Source organism: Betta splendens, chromosome 10, assembly GCF_900634795.4.
Source record: "Betta splendens chromosome 10, fBetSpl5.4, whole genome shotgun sequence".
NCBI classification, from domain to species: domain Eukaryota; kingdom Metazoa; phylum Chordata; class Actinopteri; order Anabantiformes; family Osphronemidae; genus Betta; species Betta splendens.
The window spans coordinates 16,554,654-16,577,872 of record NC_040890.2 but is presented as its reverse complement, the minus strand read 5'-3'; the positions used below and the strand labels follow the sequence as shown (position 1 = coordinate 16,577,872).

Sequence of the window (23,219 nt, the reverse complement as noted above, 5' to 3'; positions counted from 1 at the left end):
CAAATCATGTCTATGCAAACGTCCTTTTTGCATTAAACCTTTTCACACACTGCTGGTAACCTTGGCTGTTGCACCTGTCGGTGGAAAAGAAGTGTGCAGTGAATTTCTCTGACTAAAGTCACAGTGACTTTTGTAGTAAACTCCAGCCATATACTGTAGTAACCAGTAGTGGACAATATTAAGTACACTTACATGGGGAGGGGATCAGACTGTAGCATTTACATTATGTTATTTTTTTAGGGTAAGTCCCAGTGAGCCTGCAGATGAGCGTTGCCATGGAGACCAGGAGCATCAAACTGACCCTGAGGACTGTCCCTGTGACACCAAAGGGGAGATTCTGCTAACACAGAATGAAAGTCAGACCGACTCACGAGTAAGTGGGTGACAGCTATTCTTCAGGAATACAATACATCATTGTTTTCTTCAGGAACTTCTTCTGGTTCATTTAGTTTTCAGTCAATTATACATGCAGGAAATCAAAACCCTTTTATGTCCTTTCAGCCTCAGTGGCTCTCACACTTATTTAAACAATAGTCTCGGTCCAAATCTCTAAATACTGGCCAGAGAATAAATGGCTTGCTCAACTAAATTCTGATTGTATTATTTATATAAAATCTATTCATGCTGCTTTGCCTAAGGATTCGTTGGACTCTGGTGCCGCCCTGCAGGAGAGCGTAAGAATGGACCTGGATGGAGAGACGGTCAGAGACGCTGAGAACAACATCAACAATGAGAGGTAAACAGACACGTTCACCCAAGCACTCATTCTACAGTGATTTATATAGATCACACTTTAGGCTTATAGTCTTTTATGTAAGTCTGTGAATAACAATGTAATGTATTGAAAGAAGACCTTCTTACTCACTAGAAAAAAAATTCTTCCCAGCTTAGAAATTAGAACATTTTAACCAACTTTGCATCTGAAGTCGCAGATATTTATTTTCTGTCCCTCTCACCACAGAGCTCGCCCTATGAGCATTGTACTGTACAGCACGTCATACTGTATCACACCTCCAGCTGATAACAGGCAGCTGCTGTTGTTGATTTGTCATGCACTGTCTAATAGTCAAGATGGCTCAGGCCATGCTGATTCACGCTGTTTAATCATATTAGTCACAACATTATATATTTGTATGTGTATTATACTTTTCTTCTTCATTCTTCGTCTTCATTTCAGGCAGGAGAATCAAACTGACTCTATGGAACAGATTCAAATTATAACATGCGTAAGTAGAAATGTGTGGGACTACTATGTTTTTTTAATCTTGTTTCTTTTTACGTTGATTTGTTTGAGACCCTTTTCTCCTCCCTACTTTGCTCCAGGACTCGGGTCAGTGCCGCTGTGATCAGAACGCCAACACCAGCAAGACCAACAGGAACCAGTTGTCGCCATGCCAACCATCCTCTGGCCATAACCCCCACCTCCAGCTTTTCCCTGACAACCAATGGGACGGTAGGAACCTGCATGTGTTTGCAGACTATGGATGAGCCAGAATACATTTATTTGTAACTAAATATAATTATCTTGAGACATATATAGTCACCAAATCATCAACATTTTATAGAAATGACAGAACCTTAATATTTTCCTTAATTAATGGCCATCAGAAAAATGTCCCAGGAAAATCTCTGCTTATCCTCATTTGTTGGTTTTCAAAACAGTGGTAAATAAATGTCTCTCTTCTTCTCTACTTTCCCTCTCTCTCTTGATCTGCCCTTGCTCCTTCTTCTCTTTCCTCCTTCCATGCGAACAGCGTCACCCCCCTCCCATCTCCATCTCCCTCCCATAGATTTCTCATGTATGCATCTGCAAAAAGAAGGCCAAGGTAAGTGGTTTCATGTGTGCCCACACATCTACATCAGTCCTACCCATCCTTCCTTTCGTCCTTTCTTACTGATACGTCTGTTTTTCTGGGATGGTGGTTTGTAGGAGAAACAGTTCTAAAATATTCTTAAAACTTAACATCTACCTGTAAGCTGCTCCTCACGTCTCATCATTTTCCTCATTTTCTCTCAGGTCATGAGTGTGAGGCTAGGAATCAGACTTAAGAGTTAATCAGGTTACCAAAGGAGAAAATAATTGCAGATTGCTTATGTTTCCATGTTATCGTTTTCTTCCCTATGAATTAAATTTTAATTTTAAATTCATTTTATTCCAACCTCTCTGTTATCTCTATTTTCTTTTTTTCCAGACCCGGTCCCTGCTTTCAAATCCTGGCAGGATGATAACGAGAATGGGGAGGCGCAGCTTTCTCCTCTGGCCGGCCGCATGGTTCCTCTGCCCCTGCTTCCCTTGGAGGAGCACGACGAAGAGGATGAGGGAGGAGCAGGACAGGATGCCTCCCCGTCCTCTTCTCGCTCCCACCCCCACCTTTTGGCTCGTCGCTTTCTTGATTTCGGAGCTCACAGCTCCCAAAGGTTCCTTCTGCAGGACCCAGAGGCCACATCACCCACCAAAACGCAGAGGTACAATGAAGAGAAGAGTTTATCACTGCTGCAGGTGTTTATTCTGGTTCAAGGCAGAGCTCAAAAGTTGCTTTGTGGTGCGTTACTCGCAGGCCTCGGCGGGCGTCATTCGGCTCCAAAGAGGCGATGAGAGGAGGCGATTCAGTGACTCATCAACTCACCAAGAAGCTTCAGCACCTGAAGAAGAAAATCAAACAGTATGAAGAGCAGTTTGAAAAAGAGATGAACTACAAGGTGAACACTAACCTGCCATAAAATATCAGTTGATTCTTTCATTCTTACCTTTTTAAATGATTTTGTTATTATTCATTGATTCTTAACCGGCCTGAGTGTGGTTCTGTTTGGTGTTTGAGCATCCTGCAGTGTTGCTGTGATCTTCTCTCTGAACTATCATCCCTCCCTCTTTCCCTTCTCCTCTTCATCACGCCCTCCTCTTCTGTGCAGCCCTCTCATGGAGACAAAGCATCAAACCCAAAGGTCCTAAAGTGGATGACTGACCTCACAAAGATCCGCAGGCAGATTAAAGGTACAACTAGTTGCTTTGTGGCGACTGTGTGTGTTTGCGTGTGTCTGTGTGTGTGTGTCAGGGTTAGAGTATCTGTGCGCCATCCTGTTCCACTGCTGGACAGCTTGACCCTCCTCACTCTTAACCTTTTGACCTTTTTTAACAACACTGCATGTTTAATACACGTAAGCCAACACGCACATGTCAGGGTTGACGTGGCTCACACCCTCTAATGTGCTGATGCGTCCTTGTGAACCCACAATCTTATCACTCGTGGGGTACGTTCAGTAAGGTGAAGCTGAATTTCCACATAAAACAAGGTTTTTGGGAATGTCAAATATCAAAGCATGTGTGTCAGTACATATAGAATATATAGAATTGGATTTCTACACTCATGGTTTCATCATACTGAACAAACTCCACGAGACCTGTCCTCCTCTGCGAGGAGACGGCTCCTTTTTGGAGAACACAGTGGCCGATACATTTCTCTGTTTCAAATCAGAATTGAAAAACAATAATCCGAACACCCCCTCTCCGCTTTCCTCCCTCCTCCTCCTATCGCCCAACGACTGATTGATTGATTGATTGACTGACTGATCGGCCAACCAGGACGCCAGCACCACCTTTTACCCAGAAGCACGTTGAGGCACCAGGCTTTGCTCCATTCACACAGACGCCACCATGCTCCCTCCTCCCCTTCTGCCTCCTCCTCCTCTATCTGCTCACCTCCCCATCACACACTCACCCCCCCGCTCCACCCCTACTCAGGCCTGAGCTCTAGACTGTTTCACCTCAGTAAGTACAAACCCCTCAGTAAGTAGACATTAATACACTACCGACAGTCACAATGAGGAGACATTGGGAGAGCAACTTGCTTGTGATTTTGTTGAAGTCCTGTTGAAACAGCATGTTGGCATTGGAAATGTGTCTGACGGGAAGTGTTATGTGAGAAAGAAAACAATATTTCAATTTTGTCTAGACAAGTTAAAAAGGAACCGTGGATTAAAATCCATTAGAAGAAGAGAAGTAAAAAAAGAAAGACCCTTTCTACTCTAGTAGAAAGAATGTTGTTTAGGACAGGTTTGATAAGTGCATCGATGTTGTGCGTGTTATCCAAGCATGTTCTTCTTTCTCCTAATATTGTGATTGGCCCACTTGAACTGTGGCAGCTTTCTGTTCTACTTCTGCATGTCTGGTCATCATTTAAGCTACCTCAGGATTTCCTTAGCTCTCTCTGCAACCACTGCCCGTGGTACTACTTTACATACTTTATACATACTTACCCTCTCTTTCATTTTTCCTCCTCCCCAGATGCCAAACACCGCACGGAATCTGAGCTTGGCCCCCAGACTCGCCCTCGGAGTAACACCTTGCCCAAGAGCTTCGGCTCCATGCTGGATCATGGTTCTTATAATACAGAGGTCAAGGAGTCGCATCCCACTAAGGAGGAAACACTGGAGCTGATTCAGCGCAGGGTCAAAGGGAAGAGGCAGGAGGATGGCTGGCCTGATGACATTAAGGTGAGTGCCTCACAGGGGGCTCTTCAAGCTGCTACCAATGCTGCAGTACAGGATTTTGATAATGTTCATGTTAATTCAGGGTGTGTTCTGTACAAACTGTAATTCATAAAAATGTTGTTTTACACCTGCAGAAGTCCTTTGCATAATTTATGATTACATGTTTAACTGTGTCTGTTTCTGTAGAAGATGACCAAAGAGCAGTTGTCCTGCGAGAAGACAGTGCTACAGAAGAACCTGCTGCACTATGAAGACTTGCACGGTCGACCTGTGAGTTAATAGACCACACACACACACACACACACACACACACACACACACACACACACACACACACACACACACACACACACACACACACACACACACACACACACACACACACACACACACACACACACACACACACACACACACCTTCTAACAGGTCTCCATCCTCAGGTGACCAGAGAGGAGCGTCTGGTGGTAAAACCTCTCTATGATCGCTACAGATTGGTCAAACAGATGCTCACTAGAGTCAGCATCACACCTGTCACAGTACGTACACATTATTACATTTACTCGACTGTACATGTTACTTATAAACTGCCTGTTTGGGAACATCTGATCACATTTAGCACATTTGCTATTACTGACGGTACCTCTCTCACCCAGGTGTCCCCCTCTAGTAAGAGAAGGAGCCAGACCCTCCAGCCAATCATTGAGGGTGAAACTGCTCATTTCTGGGAGGAAATCAGAGAAGAGGAGGAAGATGAGCGTAAGGACAAAGAGGAGGAGGGGGAAGAGGAGGAAGAGGAGGAGGACGAGGAGGAGGGAGAGAGCAGCGGTGGAGAAATGCAGAGCTCTGAGGTTATTATGGCCCTCGACCTAGTGACCCAGATGGACGAGCCAACGAAGAGTCAAAACCAGTCTGAAACACAGAACGACTGTTCAATGAGAGCCAAGCTGGAGGAGGGGTCAGGAAGGCTGGCACTGGACCTGAGACTCTCCAGCTCCAACGCCTCGTCCATGTAAGACAGCTGCAACACACACGATTCACGTGCACTCGTCAAGCCCACGGAACATGTTACATTCTCCTGTTTATCTTTATTTTAACTTTTTTATTGTTGCGCCAAAGTGACTAACAGACTCACATGTAGACATGAATGGCTGATCCACATTAGAATGTATTTAACTGAAGCTCACACTGGAGACGAGCAGGAGGAAAGCAGGTTTGTGTGTCACCGAGCTCAGACCTGAGGACACTGTAATCCTCTTCATTAGCTCAGGTTTCTACGTCTCTGGACATGATCCCCACAGCTGATCCCTCACGCGCCTTCAGTCCACTTCCTGTCCTCCTTTTCCCTTCTGACTAATTCTGTTTGTGGGTCAACATGGAAACGGTCCCCTGTAAATAAGAACACACTAGGACACAGTTCCAAAATACGATGCTTCCTTCTCACTGATTTAAGTTTTGCACCTGTGTCCTCATACTTCCCCATCATCCTCTAGGCCAGAGCTGCTGGAACAGCTCTGGAAAGCCAGAGCAGAGAAGAAGAAACTTCGGAAGTCTATCAGAGAGTTTGAGGAGGATTTCTATCAGCACAGTGGAAGGTAAATGGAGATACTCACCCAGGATAATATAGTGTGTGTCCTACTATAGTATATACTGAAAAATGGTCATAGTAAAGTACAGTACAATTTATACTTTAGATTAGATTTTAAAAGAATAAGGCTTTCATTTGAACGGACGCCTCAGCAGCAGACATTCACATCCCTCTGCTCTGACTCCCTCTGCTGTAGAAATGTTCAGAAGGAGGACCGGGTGCCGATGCTGGAGGAGTACAGAGCGTACAAGAGGATCAAGGCCAAACTGCGCCTCCTGGAAGTCCTCATCAGTAAACAGGACTCATCCAAATCCATCTAGAACCGCCGTCAGTCTGTGACATCATCAAGTCTGTGGGAGGAGCAACAAACCCAACAGCGACCACATCACATCAACATCAAAGGGGAGTCAGACTTCAAACCCGCCCCCCGGTGCGCTGCAGTCGTGTCATGGAGAGATCTGAATTAGACCCAACCTGAAATTCAGGATTCAAATTTAATGCAAACCTTTAAAATACAAGTTCCCAGTGAATTGAAGAAGTGCTCGAGCCAAACTCGTTTGGGTTTGATTGCTTGCAGCAGAACAACACAAATGCAGGCAATTAGTACATTTAATTTAATACATGGCACATTTTAACAAACAGGCCTGGCTTTTAAATTCATTGTCACCTGAGGCGAAAACAAATCACTGAACAGGTTTTAAGACTTTTGATCTCAAAACATTATTAATATCATTCAGTCATTTATTCATATCAGGATTGAAGTCAGCTACGGCACTGATCACAGCCTTTAGCAAAGCTCAGTATACTTTACTTCATACATGACAAGAGTCATTCAGTTATTTTGCATGATGTGAATCCAGCAGCTTCACCCTCCAAAAAAACCCGACCATTTCCTGCTGCCTCATCTGGAAACACACCTGCAGGTTAAAAGCAGAGGAATCATCAGCATCGCCTTTTTCTCGCGACTGGACTCTTACTTTGTTCTTCCCTCGTCTGAGGAAAGCAGATGTTTAGACTTTTTTCCATTTAAACACTTCTGTTCTTTGTGTTCTTCCCTCTCACTGGGGGATTTACTGGACAGCTCGAGGACTGGCATTTTACACTGTTGGGACTGTCTGGCCTCGCGTCTGGGAGACGAGTCTTTAAAGGCCGATTATTTGATGACGCCACATCCTCACATCCCAGATGCTTCACTGACAGATTTTAACATTCATTCAGTGAGTTTATAAAACTGTGTGTTGTTTTAAAAGACAAGACAAGTTTGACTTTGGAGCTATTGTTTAGACCGATTATGGTTTTCAGTTTCATTTCTTTCCTTTTTTTTTCTACGTTGGTGATATTTGAAACGAGGATGTTTTAATGTGAGTCTACGCTTGTTCCTGAGCTTTGTGCTTTTAAAGCGACCTGAGCGAGATGTCAGCTGTACTTACAGGCAGCATTAGGCCGAAGGGGCTCAAGCGGTGCTACGCTGCTGAGTAGATTTTATTTTGAAGGTGGTTTTGACATTTTGAGGTTCTTGTTTTTCAGCTTTTAGTTCACGCGTTTGTTTTGCTGCGTGACGACGTGGCAGGTTTTCAGATTAGTAAACACTAAGAGGAGCCAGGACCTGCGGTTGCAGGCTTCGACCCGGTCGGGTGTCAGCTCAGCTCAGCTGGCAGCTCCTGGGGATAGTTACTGGCTGTTGGTGAAAACAGCCTCATGTTTGAGGCCGATTGGCTGTCGAGGTGCCACGTTTGCGAGCACTGATTTAAAAAACCAATCTGGTTAACTGGTTTAGTCTGATGCCACAGTCCTGTTTACGGGAGTGGTGGTTCTCGTTTCCTGCTGGCAGGTAAAATGAGCTGAAGAGAAGAAGAAAGTCCAGTTTGAGATTCAAAACATTCTTCCTTGTAGAGACCAAGGGACAGAGCGTTTGCTTGACTTTTAGTCAGTCAGCTAGTGGACAGCTGTTTTAGGATGTAGAAGCCACTGACACACGATAAAAGACGAGTGCTTTTGTGCTGTGTAGATGATTTGACCCGCCGCGATGGAAGCCGGCTGTAGCAAAAAAAGATGATGGTTCAGAATTGAAGTTTGGGACAAGCTTAAAGATTAGACGCCATGTTTGAAGGATGCAATGGGGTGTGTTTGATATTTAAAAAAAATGTTAGATGCTTAAAAAAAAAAAGAAGTTATTTGCACAGCATTCAGAGGATGCAGCCCTTTGTGTTTGTCCATTTGTTTCTCTAAGAATGAAGCACTACTTCTATACAAATATAAATATGTACTGTACATAAAATTAAAAACACCCAAAGGAATTAACAAAACAAAATGTAAGTTATTTCAACCTTTACTTTCAGCCCCTTTGAATCATTACATTTGTGACATTGTGGTGACGCGTTTCATTTTTATTATAACTATTGCTATTCTAACCATTATTCTGTATGATAGTGACAATAATAATCATTTTGTATCTACTCGCCAATTGTAGACGCTAGTCTGGCACTGTGTGTGCGTGTGTGCGTGCGTGTGTGTGTGTGTGGCTACTCAAACACGCTGCGTGTAACACGTTAACCTAGCAGCAGTACTGTAGTGGGCTTGCATGGCATCAAGAACATAATGAGAAATATGATGTATTGTTTCTATTTGTGCCATGAAGATGCCGCAATAATAAACGTTTGTGGGGGTTTTACAGTATAAGGTCGCGAGTGATCGGTTGGACTACTTTCACACTGCTTAAACGGTTTTTACTACTGTTGTCAGCACAATGTTCACTTCGGCACTGCAGAAAATAAATATTATTATGAATAAGTTCAATAGGAAGGGGAACGAAGATCTGAAAAACCATGTGCTGCATCTGAAACATTCCAGTTCTCATCGTTACCCAAAAGATGGAAACTACACATTTTAGTTTTTACAGCGTAAACAGACCTTGGTTTCCTACAAACCTCCTCCCTCTAGTTTATTGTGCCTACAACATAGTGGTGTCTTCTGTCTGTGTCCAGTGCGTCTCACCTGGGATTCGTGGCGGACGTCTGTCTGTCAAAGACGTGTCACCGGTCACAGCCTCCTGTGAACGTTGGAGAGGTTTTAGTTTGGTCCAAACAGCAACACAGGAGATTCAGTTTACATGTTAAGAATCTACAAGGGGATTTTATTTGGCTCCAGTCTTGACTGGGTTTCGGTGCTTCACGTCTTTGACACAGAGTTTTGCAGTAAAGTTAGAGGAAGCAGATTCAGACCTTTTCCTCTTCCAGTCGATCTACATGATACGGTTTTATCAGATCAATACTGTACATAAGTATGTGTCTGTAAATGTTTTCTGACTCTGTGAATGTTTCTTCATTAACAAACTGGATGAGTAACAAACATTTACACATGAAAATAAAATACAAGCTTGCCTCCCCCTCTGTCTGTCTGTAAGAAAGTTAGCAGCACTGAACTGGAAGCAGTGTAAACGCAGACCAGTGTCTTCAATTCAATTCTTAAATGCAGTTTAGCTTTACACTATTTTAATCTAGCACCAGGTTTGTAACACCAGTTAGCTGCTTTCCTCCTCCATCAATCACTCACCAGCATCTTTACCAACAAGGTTACTTCCACCAGTTACCATCTGTCTCCACTAGAGGGCGACAACGTTTCTTTCTGCTTTACTGCTGCAACTGACTTTAAACGAAAATATCATAGGTTTAACTTCATTTACTTCGACAAATAAACCTGGTGTTTTTGGCAATTTATTCATTTATTCAAATAAACTTTGTGAAGCTGCAATAGGTATTTTAAACATCCTCTTTAGTGAGAATCTTCTGCCCTCTTGTGGACAACAATCGTCAATACACAAACGTTTAAAAATGTGGAACTGAAAGGTTTTAGCGTAAACGTGGTCGTTATTCTCTGCAAACAGCGGATAAACGACAGACTTTAGTCCTTACACAGTCAAGTACTTGTCAGAAGCTAAACGATGAAAAGAGAAATGACCTCACCTGCTGTGAAACTCCACGTACGAACCCTCTTCTCAACTGCTGTTCGTCTGGTTCAGGAATAATTAGTTTGGACCTGAATGGAGGTCGCCGCTAATTACACGGTTGGTCACGCCCACATCGCAGCTGGTGGAGGAGGTGGTTAAACAGTGCTTGTACTCAAATTCTAATGTCGTTTATCCTTAATTAACTGAATCATTGGTTATAAATATGATATATAATGTTGCTTAAGAATGTAAATAAAAGTCACTAAATCACCAGACCTCAAACCAATTTTCAGGACTTTTAAGAATGAAATAATAGAAAATGTTTATATCTTGAACTTTATAAGCATCTTTTTTTTCGTTTTGTAAAAGCAGGTATCACTTTTTCTTGATGTGATTTGTAGTTTGCAGTGTTTCAGGAGCAGTAAAACACAACGCTAACAAAACTGATCCTTGTGCAAACGATGGGCTGCAAAACAAAGGACAGATTAAACTTGACAGGTGAAAAACGCCTGTTTATTAACGAGCTCATTATGTAAACCATTTAACTTACAAACGAAGATATAACATCTGCACTTAGAACATGAATGAACTGGAAATCTGTGAAACACATGACAAAAAGCATCTGATTACCTTAGTAGCTTTTCTGAACCAAATCTTCAACTAATGTGGTCAAAGGTCAAGTCAGCAGCTTCGTGATCAGAGCAGGACAGTTCCTGATTGTGGGGTTCATAGTGTCCCATGAACATCAGCCACACTGGCGTTTTCTAATGTAACAGCTATGAAACGTTTTTAATAAAACGCAATCTTCCTTCAGTCCAGATCATCAGAACTGAACAAGCTGTGGGTGGTTCTTAAGTTTAATGAGCAGCATTGGCTTCGACATCTGATGATTAATCAACTGATCTGTTAAAAGAAATTAAACATTTGCTGCTTTTCTCTGCATTATTTGTCAATCCACTTAATATTTGGCTTCAGTTCTGTGCGGTGGGTAAAACTAGATAAATGCATAAACAATCAGCAGTGAAAGTGAGTGGACCCTGCAGCTTCTTCCATTATCAATATCCTATATAAAATAGTTTCTAGTCTTGGTCCTGTGTAACATTGTGAGGAAGGAGACTTTTACTTTTCCATATACGCAATTCCACTGCATATTTTCTTAAATGTCTTATAACGAGAGCGCAGTTGAAATAGTTTTTAACAAGGTGAACTGACTAAAGCATTAAATAATGAGGAGCTGCAAACTGAGGTCTGATTTAAATAGACAGATTCACAACGGCAGGTGATTTGTAACTGAACTGAACTCCTGCACCATCAGCGACTTTAAAAGCCTGGATCCTGGATTAAACGTATAAAACCAACAGTGTGGTCGGTTCAGTGCTTTGAAATGACAACGTGTCCTGTTTCTTATGTCTGGTAGAAACAGACTGGCAAAAAAAAACAAAATAAATCAAAGCTATGGCACAAAGTCGATCAGCTAAAGATACCCAACATCATGTGGAGGGATGTGAGTGCAGCAGTTTACATCTGTAGGCAGTACATGAAATGAAACCTCACTTTGAAGTGAAGAAATGCCATGTGATCCCAAACCAATAAATAGTAAATCTTAAACCTGTATTTTTTTACATTATACTTACAGCTGAGTTTCTACAGTGCATTTTTCAGTTCATTACTAAACAATAAAAACATCTCCAGCATTTCTCTGATTCTGATCGGTCATCATAGCTGGCACGTTTTGCTTTTACAATTCGTGGTTAAATTATTGGCCTTTGAGGGTCACGATAAATGCTTCCTTGAGTGAGGTCAGTACTGCGGGCAGACAGCAGGTCAGGCAGACAGGCAGACAGACAGCTGACCGCCAGCCTCAGTGCATCAGTAGCGCGTCCACGACAGCATTGAGATCAGATCACCGGGTCTGAAGAGCTTCTCAAACCTCTTTGTAAAAATACATCGTAAAAACATTGAACATAGTACTTAATTTGCATATATGACATCGTCTACATTCTGTAAATGGCCTTGCGGCACTTTTTAGCTTGACAACAAATACTTTCTGGCAACTGCATCTGGAAAGAGGCTTCGTTTAGTGGAATGTTCGGCACAAGAATCGACAACTCGCACAGAGCGAACCGTTGCTGTGACTTCTTATCTTCTATGAACCGTGGCAAAAAAATGAAGCGCTCACATTTCCAAGTTTGGGATAATATTCCGTTAACGATGTCCTCAGTATTGCATCGGTGAGAGCAGCGCGGTTTGTGCCATTAATGATTGACTGGATGTTTCTGTCAGCTGGTGTTTTGTAGTGTTTTAGTGCTTTAAGTTTGACACAGTCCCTCAAACGAACGGCACAGCCTCTAAAGCCTCCGCTCTATTACTTCACGTCCTCCTGGCACAAAGTCTTCAACATTGCAGTCCGAGTGCGTCCTCTGACTGAACCATGAAGCAGCTGCGTGTTATGTGCTATGTATCTGAAAACGTCAAAGTTTGAATGAACCTGCTCACCTGCTTCTCACTGAGTGCAGCAGGTGTCAGGAACTGACGGGGCTCTAGTGGCGGCGTGGAGACAGCGACGCAGCAGGAAGTGGTTGAGCGCCAAGCGACTTCCACGTCCTCGGGGATCGCGTCGGCCGAGGCACTTGGTGTTCGTCTTTGCTTCTCCGTTCGCCTGTCGAGCTTCAGACGTCAGTGTGAGTCTCTGTGAAACAAGCTGCCGACGCAGAGCTGCTGCGGTGGGAGGCTTGTGGTCATAGCGGCTTGTCAATCACTGCGACTCCTGAATGAGCGAGGAAAGAAGCAGCTCCATGAGCAACCGTGAAAAGGAAAACGTGCAGAAGCGCTGCTGATTGTGTGCGTCTGTGGATTCACCCGCGTAGCTGCGTCCGTTGCTCATGTTGGTGGGGATGAGGCTCCACTTATCTGTCGCTGGGTTGTAAAACTCTACGGAGGAAAGGTTACAGGAGCCGTCGTCTCCTCCAATGACATACAGCAGCCCGTTGATGGCACAGACACCTGAGGGAGAGACAAAGACCATAATGAACAACTATGTCAGACCGCTGCCCAGTAGAACTGTCCATGAAAAGCAAGCACTTATTGCTACTTCATTAAATATTAGAAAGCACTCTTCTGATTAGAACAACGATGACATCTGACCTGCGTTTCGTCTGCACATGTTCATATCACACACCAGCCTCCAGGAGTTGGTCTGTGGGTCGAACACCTCCACGCTCTTCCTCACCAGGGGTCCGTCGTGTCCTCCTGCGGCGTACAGTTGACCTCCTAAGACACCCACGCCTGGAAGGCAAAGGTGGGGGCTGACATTCACATTTTGAATCACAGCCACATACGAGATGAAGCGCCGGCCCGTTACCTGCGCCGCTGCGCCGCGTGCTCATCTCAGCCACATAGCACCACTGATTGGTGATGGGGTCGTACTCCTCCACTGTACTGAGGCACTGGCGGGACGCTCCATCGTAGCCTCCGACTGCGTAGAGCTTCCCTGGAGACACAGCTCGGCTCAGTAAATCATTTCACTCAGGCAGTCTGGCCCTGACCACAAACGACGGAGGCCTCACCGTCGACCACGCCTACGCCCACGCTGCTGCGCCGCGTGTTCATGGAGGCCACGTACATCCACTCGTTGCTTTTGTAACTGTAGGCTTCTACTGTTGACAAACCTGACGGGGACACAGAGAGGTTTGGAAACGATCCGCTTACGAGCTGAATGCGCCGCAGCAGCTGAGGTGTAGGCGTCGGCGCCTCTACCTATGCTTCCGTTGAAGCCTCCCACCGCGTACAGCAGGTCTCCCAGCACGGCAGCTCCCAGTGTACTGCGGCGCTCCTGCATGCTGGTGACGGCGCTCCACTGGTCCCTCGCGCCGTCGTACACGTCCACGGTTCGCTCGCGCAGCGAACTGTTGAACCCTCCGACCGCATAGACCAGGCCCCCCATGGACACCACGCCTGGGTAGGAAGGAAACGAAGGCGGACCATGAAACAGCTGTAGGACCACAGCCCCTCGTTGGCCTCGGTCACTGTGTCCTAAGAGGTTTTTGTGGTCGGACGTGAATCAGGGTCATTGTGAGCGGAACCGACCTGCGCGACAGCGTCTTGAAGGGAGGTCGGCGACTTGGTACCAGCGGTCCTCCTGGAAGTCGTAGCATTCCACGCTGCGGATGGCCTTGGGAGCCTGACCGCCCACCACGATCATCACCTGAGCAAAGAACGGAGTGTGGTTACTGGTGCCGATCCAGCCTCCAGCGGTGGTGGGCGTGTGCCTCGTACCTTGGGGATGCTGATAGGGGTTCGCGGTCGGGTCCTGTCCGTCTTGATGAGGTGCCGCTGGTCAGCTGGCAGCAGGTGATACTTCATTGCTTCTATGAGGAAGTCTTTACAGGTGTTGTTGTTCTTTATCAAGGCCTCTTCCTCCACGATCTGAAACAGGGACTTTATTTAACCTGGTTTTATTCAGACACCTTTTACCTTCAGGCACATCTGAAGGTTCAAGTTAAATCATTTTTTTTAATTAAACTCTTAACTGATAAATCTTGGAATCACAAAATGTGTAAGAACGTATTTCTAGCTCACATGATAGGATGGAATCCTGACACAAACACTTAAAACAGCATTTGATGTTTGCAACATGGTAGTACTGGTACTAGTAGTAGTAGTAGTAGTAGTAGTAACAGTTGTTTTTTTATAACCTTTACTGTTCGCATGCAGAGGTTTTTTACCTGCACCAGGTAATCCCTGGACAGCAGTGGAAGTCTGACATGTTCCATCAGTTTGGGCATAAACTCCAAACGAGCCGGCTTATCGTGCTTGATCCAAGCTATCATAGCCTCAAACACCTGAGACAATGACAAGGAGACAGCAAAGTGAAGAATGTGGCGCAAGACAGAAGTCCAAACTCAAGAAGAAGATGATCAACTGTTAAATTCTTGGTTCATTCCTTTTAAAATATTTTGACCTATAACATCAAAATTAGAGAAGCCTGTCAGTCCTTGTTCAGGACTCAGGTTTCTGGTCCGTCTCCCTTTCGTTCAACTGATTTTTCGTTTAAAATCAAGCTCAGATCAAATTCCGACTCTCGTGATTCAGTAAAACCTAAAATTCAAAAACGATTTCAGCTTGAAGACGGTATTTTAAAAATTCAATATTTTGACCCATGAATGAAACGAACTGGCAGTAAAAGTAGCTTTATTTGTTCTTTCATTACCACGTTAAAAACAAAATAATAAAGAAAACAACTCGTTTTTTCATTTTTCGACTTTTGATTTCAAACAAAAAAATCAATTAAATTAAAAGGTACAAGGACCATTTGTGCCTGTTCTGGTCCATTTCCCAATCATTGGACGACTGCAGACGCTGCTGAGTAAGCTGAGGAGCCCTTTGTCTGAACCCACAGACTTTTTGGTGACAACAATGTCATCCTTGTCATTAATGGCGTCTATGTGGTAGATACTGTGTTCTTTTGTAGGAGACACTGATATGGATGGTTTGTGCTTCACTCCCAGCAGGACAGCACAGTGAGAGCAGACACCCTTTGTTTTACATCTCCTATTCACACAGGTTTAGGTGTAGAGGCCACACCCTGCCAGTGATCAACGGCTTCAAATTCATTGATCCAGACACATTTATCGTTCGCATCCTGCTGCTCTGTAAACAGTTGACAGACGGTCCCTCACGTTCTGGATGAAGAGACTTAACGATGATAGAGGAGGGGATGTGAGTCATTACTCAACAACCTCCCATTCAGTAGTTTCTCCCGACTTTTGGAAACTCACTTTTTTAAGTGGAATATGAGGTCAGATTATGTCAAAATACCCAGAGAGAAACCTGGTTTTCAGGACAAAACAAGACAGAACAAAAGTGTGTCTTTGCCAATAGAACAAAACCAAACGATGTGGGCTTTTCAGAATCTGTACTCATGTTGATTTCAGCTGGAGGCTTTATGGGCCGTCAGGCTTTTTCTGCCTCTCTGATTAAACCACCAGTCACCAGCGAAGTCACTGACTTCAACGCTTCCTGTTGAAAAGCTAAAAGGAGACAGAAATGTCAGCTGCTGGAATAAGTGGGCACCAAGGTCAGCTAATCAGAAGTGGCCCCGGTGTGTGGGCCTGTGCACACGTTTCACTCCCATCACAGCTACAGTTTGTTACGCCAGTCCCTTTTCCTGGCGTCCAGTCTCTCACTAACCACGATCATAAAAGGAAAAAAAGCGATGAATAGAACTCTCCCATAACTTTTCAACCACTCAGATCAGCTTTTCTGCCAGAGTTCGAGTGTGTGACTGTGCGTGCTGTCTGACCTTCTCCTCTGTGGAGACGGTGAGTTTGTCACTGGAGATCAGGGTGCACACTTGCTGCAGAGAAAGCCCGAGGAACTCCTCTCCCTGCACCACCTCGCTGAAATGCTGCTCTGAGAGACACAAACAGGCAGAGTTACAAATTAAACAAACCACACGCACACACAGAGAGGCAGAGATGACTCAGTGAGAAGCTTACCAGCATATGCGTGGGCCTGGTTGAGGAGCTGTGTGCATGTGTGCAGGTCAGCAAACCCTCTGATGCCCAAACAGTTGGTGGGGTGAAGCTGGGACTGGAGGAACTCACAGCAAACCTGCCGAACATCCATCAGCTGCAGGAGGCTGGCGGCTGGCAGGAGAACCTGCACAGGCGTCACACACGTAAGGACGGTGGCTTTTACTAATGAGGGGTCAATGGAAGGAACCCGTCATCCGCACTGAATGCGCATACTAGGATGCATCTTCCTTCCACCGAGCTGTGGCAGAGACTCAGTTGGCAGTTCACCCAAACTAACTTTCCCCCTGTTGAATCTGGGCTTGCAGCACACAAGGAACCCCTTTTATAGACCCACACACTAGTTTAACTGGGTCAGTGAGACAGTCTCTGTCTGTCTGCACACTCACTCATCCTCTGTGAGTACCGTCTCTGTCTTTCAGCTGCCCTGAGGCTTCAGGTCCACTGTAGCTGTAGAAGCAAGGAGATTCTATGATGCTATGTTGAATTATTCAATCTGTGAACTGACTGAAAACAGAGAGCTATGTTGCTCAGCTCGTCTTATCACAACAGTATGAAATCATAGATTTTATTATTAACACAGCCAGGACTTTTTCCTGTGCGAATGTGATGCAAATGTCACATCTACTAGTGAGCCAATCAAGCAGGCATGCTGCTAAACAGTCTAAGGATTTCCTGTCTCTCCCCGTCCACATTTCCTGCACTAATAATGAAAGGAAGTATCCTGCCTGCAGCTGGATCCTGGTGAATTTATTCAACCCTGAGCCAGGGTTGAACCACTTCAAGTGCCCAGTGCTGTGCATTCAGCACAGCCCCATTCAAAACTTTTACTGAATCTTCCTTCCCTTGTAGTAAACGTTTGATTTTCCAACAGGTGTTGGCAATTTTAAAACTTATGAAAAAAAATGAAGAATTTATGCATCAGGGTTTTTTGGAAACAACATCCCTTGTAAGAAAAGGTTATAGTAGAAGAGAAGTACAGCAACAAACAAAATCTAAAAGTTCATGAAACAAAAACACCCAAACCAGACTTGACAACACAATCTCATACCTGGACATTGTCCTCTGTGACCTCGATCTCAGCTGTGTAGATGTAGTCCACCAGTTTTCTCAGGGTCTGACCATCCACCTCTCTGATCTCCACCTGATGAGCTTTGCTTTCACTCATATCACCTTCACACAGAGAAACACACGCAGTTAGGTGCAGAAAACACACAAACACACATATATTGGATAACAGGCAAACTAAAGCATGTGTGTACCTGTGAACATGGCACAAAAGTAGGGGCTACATGAGGCCAGGACCACCCTATGAGCTGGTACTTCAACACTGCCTGCTACCAGCTGGACATCACACAGCATCTTTTTACTAAAAGGGGCAATAAGCACAAGACATTGACATTATTTACACATGTTTGAGCGAAAACCGTAGCCTCAAGAGCCTGAATACATGAGCAGGCTTTGACGTATGAAGAGGACGAGAAGCCAGAGAAACAAGAATGCCTGTGTTACAGTACTTGAGTCACAGCAGATACAGCAACAACTGAATGGCTGTAAACACACTGGTTTCATTCGCTGATGGTACAGACCTCCTAAGATCATCCATCAACTGGAATGCTTTCCTCATGTGTGTCTGGTTGAAGGAGAGCATCCCTCCATTGACAGCGTCCTCCTCCGAGTCTGTGGTACAGTTTGGAGCAGCTGTGGCCGCTGTGGCCTCCAGACTGACAGGACATGAAGGGCAGGGTCTGCATCATCAGGGACAGATGGAGGCCAAACGTTACACACACTACTCCAGAATTCAAGCACTGCAGTTCATAAGCATTACATAACTTTTCAACAACAAATCCAAAACCCAGACTTATTTAGGTTTTGACTATAAATATAAATGAATATAAATGACAGAAATGCACAACAGGCAGCAAATGTGCCACACTACATTTAATTAACACGTTTCCTGTGCTAGCTTGTGTTTTATTTTCACAAAGCAGTGATAAAGGCAGCAGCTAAAACTCTTAATCCGGAACTTTTAAAGAGTGTGTCCAGAAATCGAAATGAATATAAAAGAAAACAGTGAGCTTGTTTGTGCGTCAGGTTGCCAGGTTGGCTAGCTCTTAGCACGGCTAATCATTTAACTTCACTGCTAACAAGAGCATGTGACAGCAACCGTCACACATCGTTGCTTAAACTGTGCTAAGACTCAATTTGGGGCGTATTTACAAGCCAGCTCACATTACGTAAGTCTCAATATGATGTCAGCTCCCAAATGTCTACAAATTAACTTAGGTTTCACTAGCAATATCTGTGTCAGCTGGGCGAGCAATGACGCTAGCTAACTTATTGAAGCTAACCAGTCAACAAGGCTAGCTTGACTTCGAGTGCTCGTTAAGAGCCCTTTCGCTGCCTGTGTTGGGTTTAGGGTCAGTGGATCGCGTGGGGCAAATGTTGTCCGACAGATGTGGAAGCAGCGTGAATCACAGCTTTAGAAAATAATCCCTACGGCTGAGCTAACTCACCCCAGCGCCACAGCGTCCATCCTCCCGGAGTCAGACACCACAGCAGGCATTAGCGCTGCGCTGCCACAGATCGTGTATTACAGTGAGGGCTCACTCCACATGTAAAATGAATAAGGAAGCTCAGTGTGCCGCCAACGATAGAATGTCGGGGATGTTGGGTTTCTGATTTAATTGATCGACATAAATTATTTTATTTCTATATTTATTTATTTCCTTAAAGAAATATAAGCAAAAACAGATCGAGAAATTGTTTTATTCTGAGAAAAAAAATACACAAACGTATTCAGTAGTATTTTGTGTTAACAAAAAGTATACACATTTCGAAAACGGAAGAAACACCGTGGACAACTTACTCAAACTTGTGTTATAATGACGTGAATGTGTGGCAACGTCTTGTTTGAGCTTTGGGAATTTACAATGATCAGATTCCTTACTAAGCCATTTTTATATGCAGAACAACCAATACATTATGAAAGACACTAATTGTTGGGCTTATACCTCAATAGTCAGACCCATTAAAGATGACTTCACTCGTATTGGTTTTGGTTGCTTGGTTCAGCAATCCGTGTGAATGGTCTAAAAGTCCACTCAGCATATTTAAATAGCCACCTGGCCCAGGGCAAAGTACTTTAATTGACTGAGGCAGACCCTGTGTTAAGGCCGATGTTTGAAGAATTCATCTTTATTGTCATTGGTCACATCTGTTTACATACATTTTACAACGGAATCGGACCCCCTGGGGAGAACAGTGGGCCGCACTCATGGAGGGAGACCAGCCGAAATAAAGTACAAACCATGAAACATTATGATCTTTATCCTGCTTGATGCTTTTTAGTGCAGGAAAACTGACTTTAAAAGGTACCATCTGCTGGTTTAAAATGGCCACTGAACTGGACTGAAAGGCAACACTCCCTCCTTGTGGCAGCTTTTTGAACCACAAGGTTACGAAGAAGAGGCTTTTTATTCCAGTAATGCAAATTTATCAGTGTGGAGCCACTAGCAGGGAAGAGGTTTTATGTTTTTAAATGTAACCCACGATTTAATCAAGACTACACGATAAGATCATTAACATTAAAAACTTTAATAAAAACAGAATATTGGGGTGAACTGAGCACATATTTCAAACAGCTTTAATCTAAACATAAATCAATCAATCAAATGGGACGGGTTGAGGAAAACAAAATGGTAATTTAAATGTCAGTCCGTGACATTTCTCACAAAATACTTTGTCACGAAAAGCGTTTCAGACCTAGAAACTCAAGCTCAAAGTCCCATGCTGCCGGACACTGCCACCAACTTCACTTAAAACCCTGAGTTCATGATGCAAAAATAACAGACACATCTGGCTGGTTTGCAAGACAAACAAACTCAATTCCGAGTTGAGAAGCAGTGACTGACATTAATTACGGCCCCACGGTTTGTTCAAAAAACATTTCTCAAACATAACAAAACCACAATTCAATAATTCACAATTTTAAGTTGTCAAGTCCATAATGTGGAATAGGAGAACAGATGGGTCCGGGTAGGGGGCGGGGCGGCCGCACCGCTCGCGCGACCCCTCACCCCCACCTGGGCTCGTGTTAATGTGTCTAGTTCGTTTTTAAAAATCAGATTTTTTTCCCCATAACACAAAAGTGGAGGGAGCCGCTAATACCCCCCGCCGAATCCGCCACCCCTTCCGTAACCGCCGCCTCTGTTGTACGGAGCCCCGCTCCTGTAGGAATAGTTGCCCCCTTTCATTGCACCATAACTGGATTCCTGCTGTCCGTAGCCGTCCCCAAAGTCCCCGTTGCTGTAGCCGCCACCCATCTGGCTGTCGTACTCTTCGTAGCCCCCATAGCCCCCGTAGCCCCCGCCGCCGTTGTACCCGGCGCCGTAGCCGTATCCCCCTCCGTAACCGCCGCCGTAGCCTCCTCCGTAGGCGCCGCCGCCGCCGCCTCTTCCGCCGCCATAGTTCTGCATCCCTCTCCCTCGGCCCCGTCCTCCCCGGCCGCCGGCGCTGGACATCTCCTGCTTGGTCAGGGCCTTCTTCACCTCGACCTTGTTCCCGTCGATGGTGTGGTATTTGGTGAGCACCGCTTTGGTGGCGGAGTCGGTGTCCTCGAAGAAGACAAAGCCGAAGCCTCTCTTCCTGCCGGTCTGCTTGTCGGAGATGATTTCGGCCTTCTCCACCGCGCCGAACTGGGAGAAGTACTCGGTGAGGTTCTCCGCCTCGATGTGGTCTTTCACGCCGCCGACGAAGATCTTCTTGACGTTGGCGAGGATGTCCGGGTTGTTGGCGTCCTCCCGCGCTATGGCCCTCTTCAGCTCCACGTTGTTTCCTTCGACGACATGTGGCTTAGCCGCCATTGCTGCGTCGGCCTCCTCCGGCGTCGAGTAGGTGATAAAGCCGAAGCAGCGGGACCGTCCTAGCTGCTGGTTCATTACAACAACGCAGTCGGTGAGGGTGCCGTACTGCTCGAAATACTTGCGGAGGCCATCGTCGTTGGTCTCCACGTTCAGTCCGCCGACAAAAAGCTTACAAAGTTTGTTCGTCATGACCGAATTTCGTCTGGGGACCGTATGCTCACACCGGCCCTCTTCCTTTTCTTCAATGGACGTCGCTAGGGCGGGCCGTTTGACTCATACGCCGTCCTAAGACGTAATCGCCGCTGATTGGTCATCTTGAAAAAAATCAACACCCACATTGGCTGGCGCGCTGCTGCCTTCACGTTCTGTGGGAAAGCATAGGTTCCAATGCTGGAAAACAGGGACACAGAGATTTCGACCTTTGTTCTGCTACAGTAAAATTGTTTCCCTTGGATTTTTGCCTTTTACTGTACAGCCACTGAACACAACTACGCCGCAGATTGGCATCATGGAGTTATAAAAGCAATTAAGTAATGTCTGTTTCCAAATCACCAATTTACCATTAAAACTAACCCCTAGCTGACCCAGGCCTTCCAGACCCACCGCCCCGCTTATTTTCCACCTGCACTTTCCGCTTCTGCACTAAAACACCTGATTCAGGTAAGCAGCAGTGGTGGGCAAGTATGGTGGGGAAAAAAGCAGGATGGTAGCTCTTTAAGATGAGGCAGAGCCACCACGTAATACCGGTGTTCCTATGAAGCGTAGGACACAAGCTTAAGTTAAACTATGGGAAAATAAACAAGTGTCCCATCAAATATATGGATATAATGTGATTGACTGGAGAAATTGTGTACGTGTAAACATGTAAATGTAACATTTTCTAATAACTAATTATTATAACTTCTAACTTCCTAATAACTAACTTCTAACTTCCTAATAACTAACGACCAATATTACTGTCGTTAATGATCAGTCCTGGCCAAATAATGTTATCTAACGCATACATTTTCTATATTCATTGTGTTGTGGCAGTATTAGTTGTATCGACACATACTTAAAATATTCCTGTACATTTTTATAATTGTTCATTGAAAGTCTTAACAGTAGCAGATCCTCTCCCACGTGTATGAAAAGTGCCCTACTCAAGTTGACTATACACTTTACCTTAGAACAATGTAAGGCACATGGAAGCAGATTGCAGCACATACAATTGCCAGCTACTGTAGTTCTTTCCTGCACTGTTTGTTTCTATTCAGGAAAGCTGCACCCGGTTTGTCTGTTACATACTTAAGACAATAACTCAGGAAGCTTTAAGAGATAATTCATTGATTAGGCCAAGTTCATGAAACTACCAAAGCCTTGACAAGTCACTGTTCAGACATGTTAAGGAACAGGTTGAAAAAAAAAATAATCCAATGACAATGTGTAACTTAGTATTTCTATTTGGAGTTATTTCTTATATGGATTCAAACAAAAGATGTATTTTCAGGTTTTACTCAATACGGGCAAACACTTACAGTGAAGTAGATTTGTATTTATATTCACCTAATTTCATTCAGCACGATGAAATTCCTTTTTTTATATTTGACTTTTTATCTTTTCATTAAGATATTGATCATCACTAATGTTAAACATTAGGAATGGATGACCAAGTAATTGCAATAAAAGTAATGTTAGTTAGACTTTAACTGGTTAATGTAATGCATTGTGTGTGACTACAGTTCAACTTTGACACCTTCATGACAGGCATCATAAAAACGACACTTGCAACCAGTGCAAAATAAAGTAACCTAAACAAGTA

At 44.4% G+C, this 23,219-nt stretch overlaps 3 protein-coding genes across 8 annotated transcripts in view; 1 reads left to right on the top strand and 2 right to left on the bottom strand.

The window, feature by feature from the left end:
• Nucleotides 1-9,459, top strand: part of fam13b (family with sequence similarity 13 member B) — a 41,738-nt gene extending 32,279 nt beyond the window's left edge. For 3 of the 6 annotated variants that reach the window (XM_029164907.3, XM_029164906.3, XM_029164905.3), the window contains 15 exons: nucleotides 241-373; nucleotides 639-736; nucleotides 1,178-1,226; nucleotides 1,324-1,453; nucleotides 1,755-1,826; nucleotides 2,193-2,466; nucleotides 2,559-2,700; nucleotides 2,911-2,992; nucleotides 3,581-3,766; nucleotides 4,283-4,491; nucleotides 4,675-4,758; nucleotides 4,930-5,025; nucleotides 5,143-5,498; nucleotides 5,980-6,081; nucleotides 6,271-9,459. In XM_029164907.3, the coding sequence (XP_029020740.1) occupies nucleotides 241-373; nucleotides 639-736; nucleotides 1,178-1,226; nucleotides 1,324-1,453; nucleotides 1,755-1,826; nucleotides 2,193-2,466; nucleotides 2,559-2,700; nucleotides 2,911-2,992; nucleotides 3,581-3,766; nucleotides 4,283-4,491; nucleotides 4,675-4,758; nucleotides 4,930-5,025; nucleotides 5,143-5,498; nucleotides 5,980-6,081; nucleotides 6,271-6,394 (2,137 nt within the window). In that variant the 3' untranslated portion in view covers nucleotides 6,395-9,459. The remainder of the gene's footprint in view (nucleotides 1-240; nucleotides 374-638; nucleotides 737-1,177; nucleotides 1,227-1,323; nucleotides 1,454-1,754; nucleotides 1,827-2,192; nucleotides 2,467-2,558; nucleotides 2,701-2,910; nucleotides 2,993-3,580; nucleotides 3,767-4,282; nucleotides 4,492-4,674; nucleotides 4,759-4,929; nucleotides 5,026-5,142; nucleotides 5,499-5,979; nucleotides 6,082-6,270) is intronic. The other 3 variants (XM_055512618.1, XM_029164908.3, XM_029164909.3) reach the window with 3 other exon arrangements.
• klhl3 (kelch-like family member 3) lies at nucleotides 6,666-19,227 on the bottom strand. Its single transcript, XM_055512619.1, has 17 exons — nucleotides 19,070-19,227; nucleotides 18,143-18,301; nucleotides 17,816-17,922; nucleotides 17,605-17,726; nucleotides 16,518-16,680; nucleotides 16,322-16,431; nucleotides 14,745-14,861; nucleotides 14,296-14,445; nucleotides 14,107-14,224; nucleotides 13,777-13,974; nucleotides 13,587-13,688; nucleotides 13,382-13,510; nucleotides 13,165-13,305; nucleotides 12,880-13,023; nucleotides 12,517-12,787; nucleotides 10,037-10,159; nucleotides 6,666-9,123 (listed from the first exon to the last, which is right to left on the bottom strand). The coding sequence occupies exons 1-15, from the start codon at nucleotides 19,117-19,119 to the stop codon at nucleotides 12,759-12,761; spliced, it is 1,839 nt and encodes a 612-aa protein (XP_055368594.1). The 5' UTR covers nucleotides 19,120-19,227; the 3' UTR covers nucleotides 6,666-9,123; nucleotides 10,037-10,159; nucleotides 12,517-12,758.
• A 496-nt stretch (nucleotides 19,228-19,723) lies between these two features.
• Nucleotides 19,724-21,921, bottom strand: LOC114864211 (heterogeneous nuclear ribonucleoprotein A0-like). Its single transcript, XM_029164919.3, has one exon. The coding sequence runs from the start codon at nucleotides 21,605-21,607 to the stop codon at nucleotides 20,717-20,719; it is 891 nt and encodes a 296-aa protein (XP_029020752.1). The 5' UTR covers nucleotides 21,608-21,921; the 3' UTR covers nucleotides 19,724-20,716.
• Between the last annotated feature and the right edge of the window lie 1,298 nt (nucleotides 21,922-23,219).

Excerpts from the sequence above, each read along its gene's own strand:
- klhl3 (XM_055512619.1), bottom strand. The coding sequence starts at position 19,119 with ATGCCTGCTGTGGTGTCTGACTCCGGGAGGATGGACGCTGTGGCGCTG. Across the intron at positions 18,302-19,069 it reads ATGGACGCTGTGGCGCTGGG|ACCCTGCCCTTCATGTCCTG; the intron begins GTGAGTTAGCTC and ends CTGATGATGCAG. Across the intron at positions 13,689-13,776 it reads AGGCTTCAACGGAAGCATAG|GTTTGTCAACAGTAGAAGCC; the intron begins GTAGAGGCGCCG and ends TGTCCCCGTCAG.
- LOC114864211 (XM_029164919.3), bottom strand. The coding sequence starts at position 21,607 with ATGACGAACAAACTTTGTAAGCTTTTTGTCGGCGGACTGAACGTGGAG.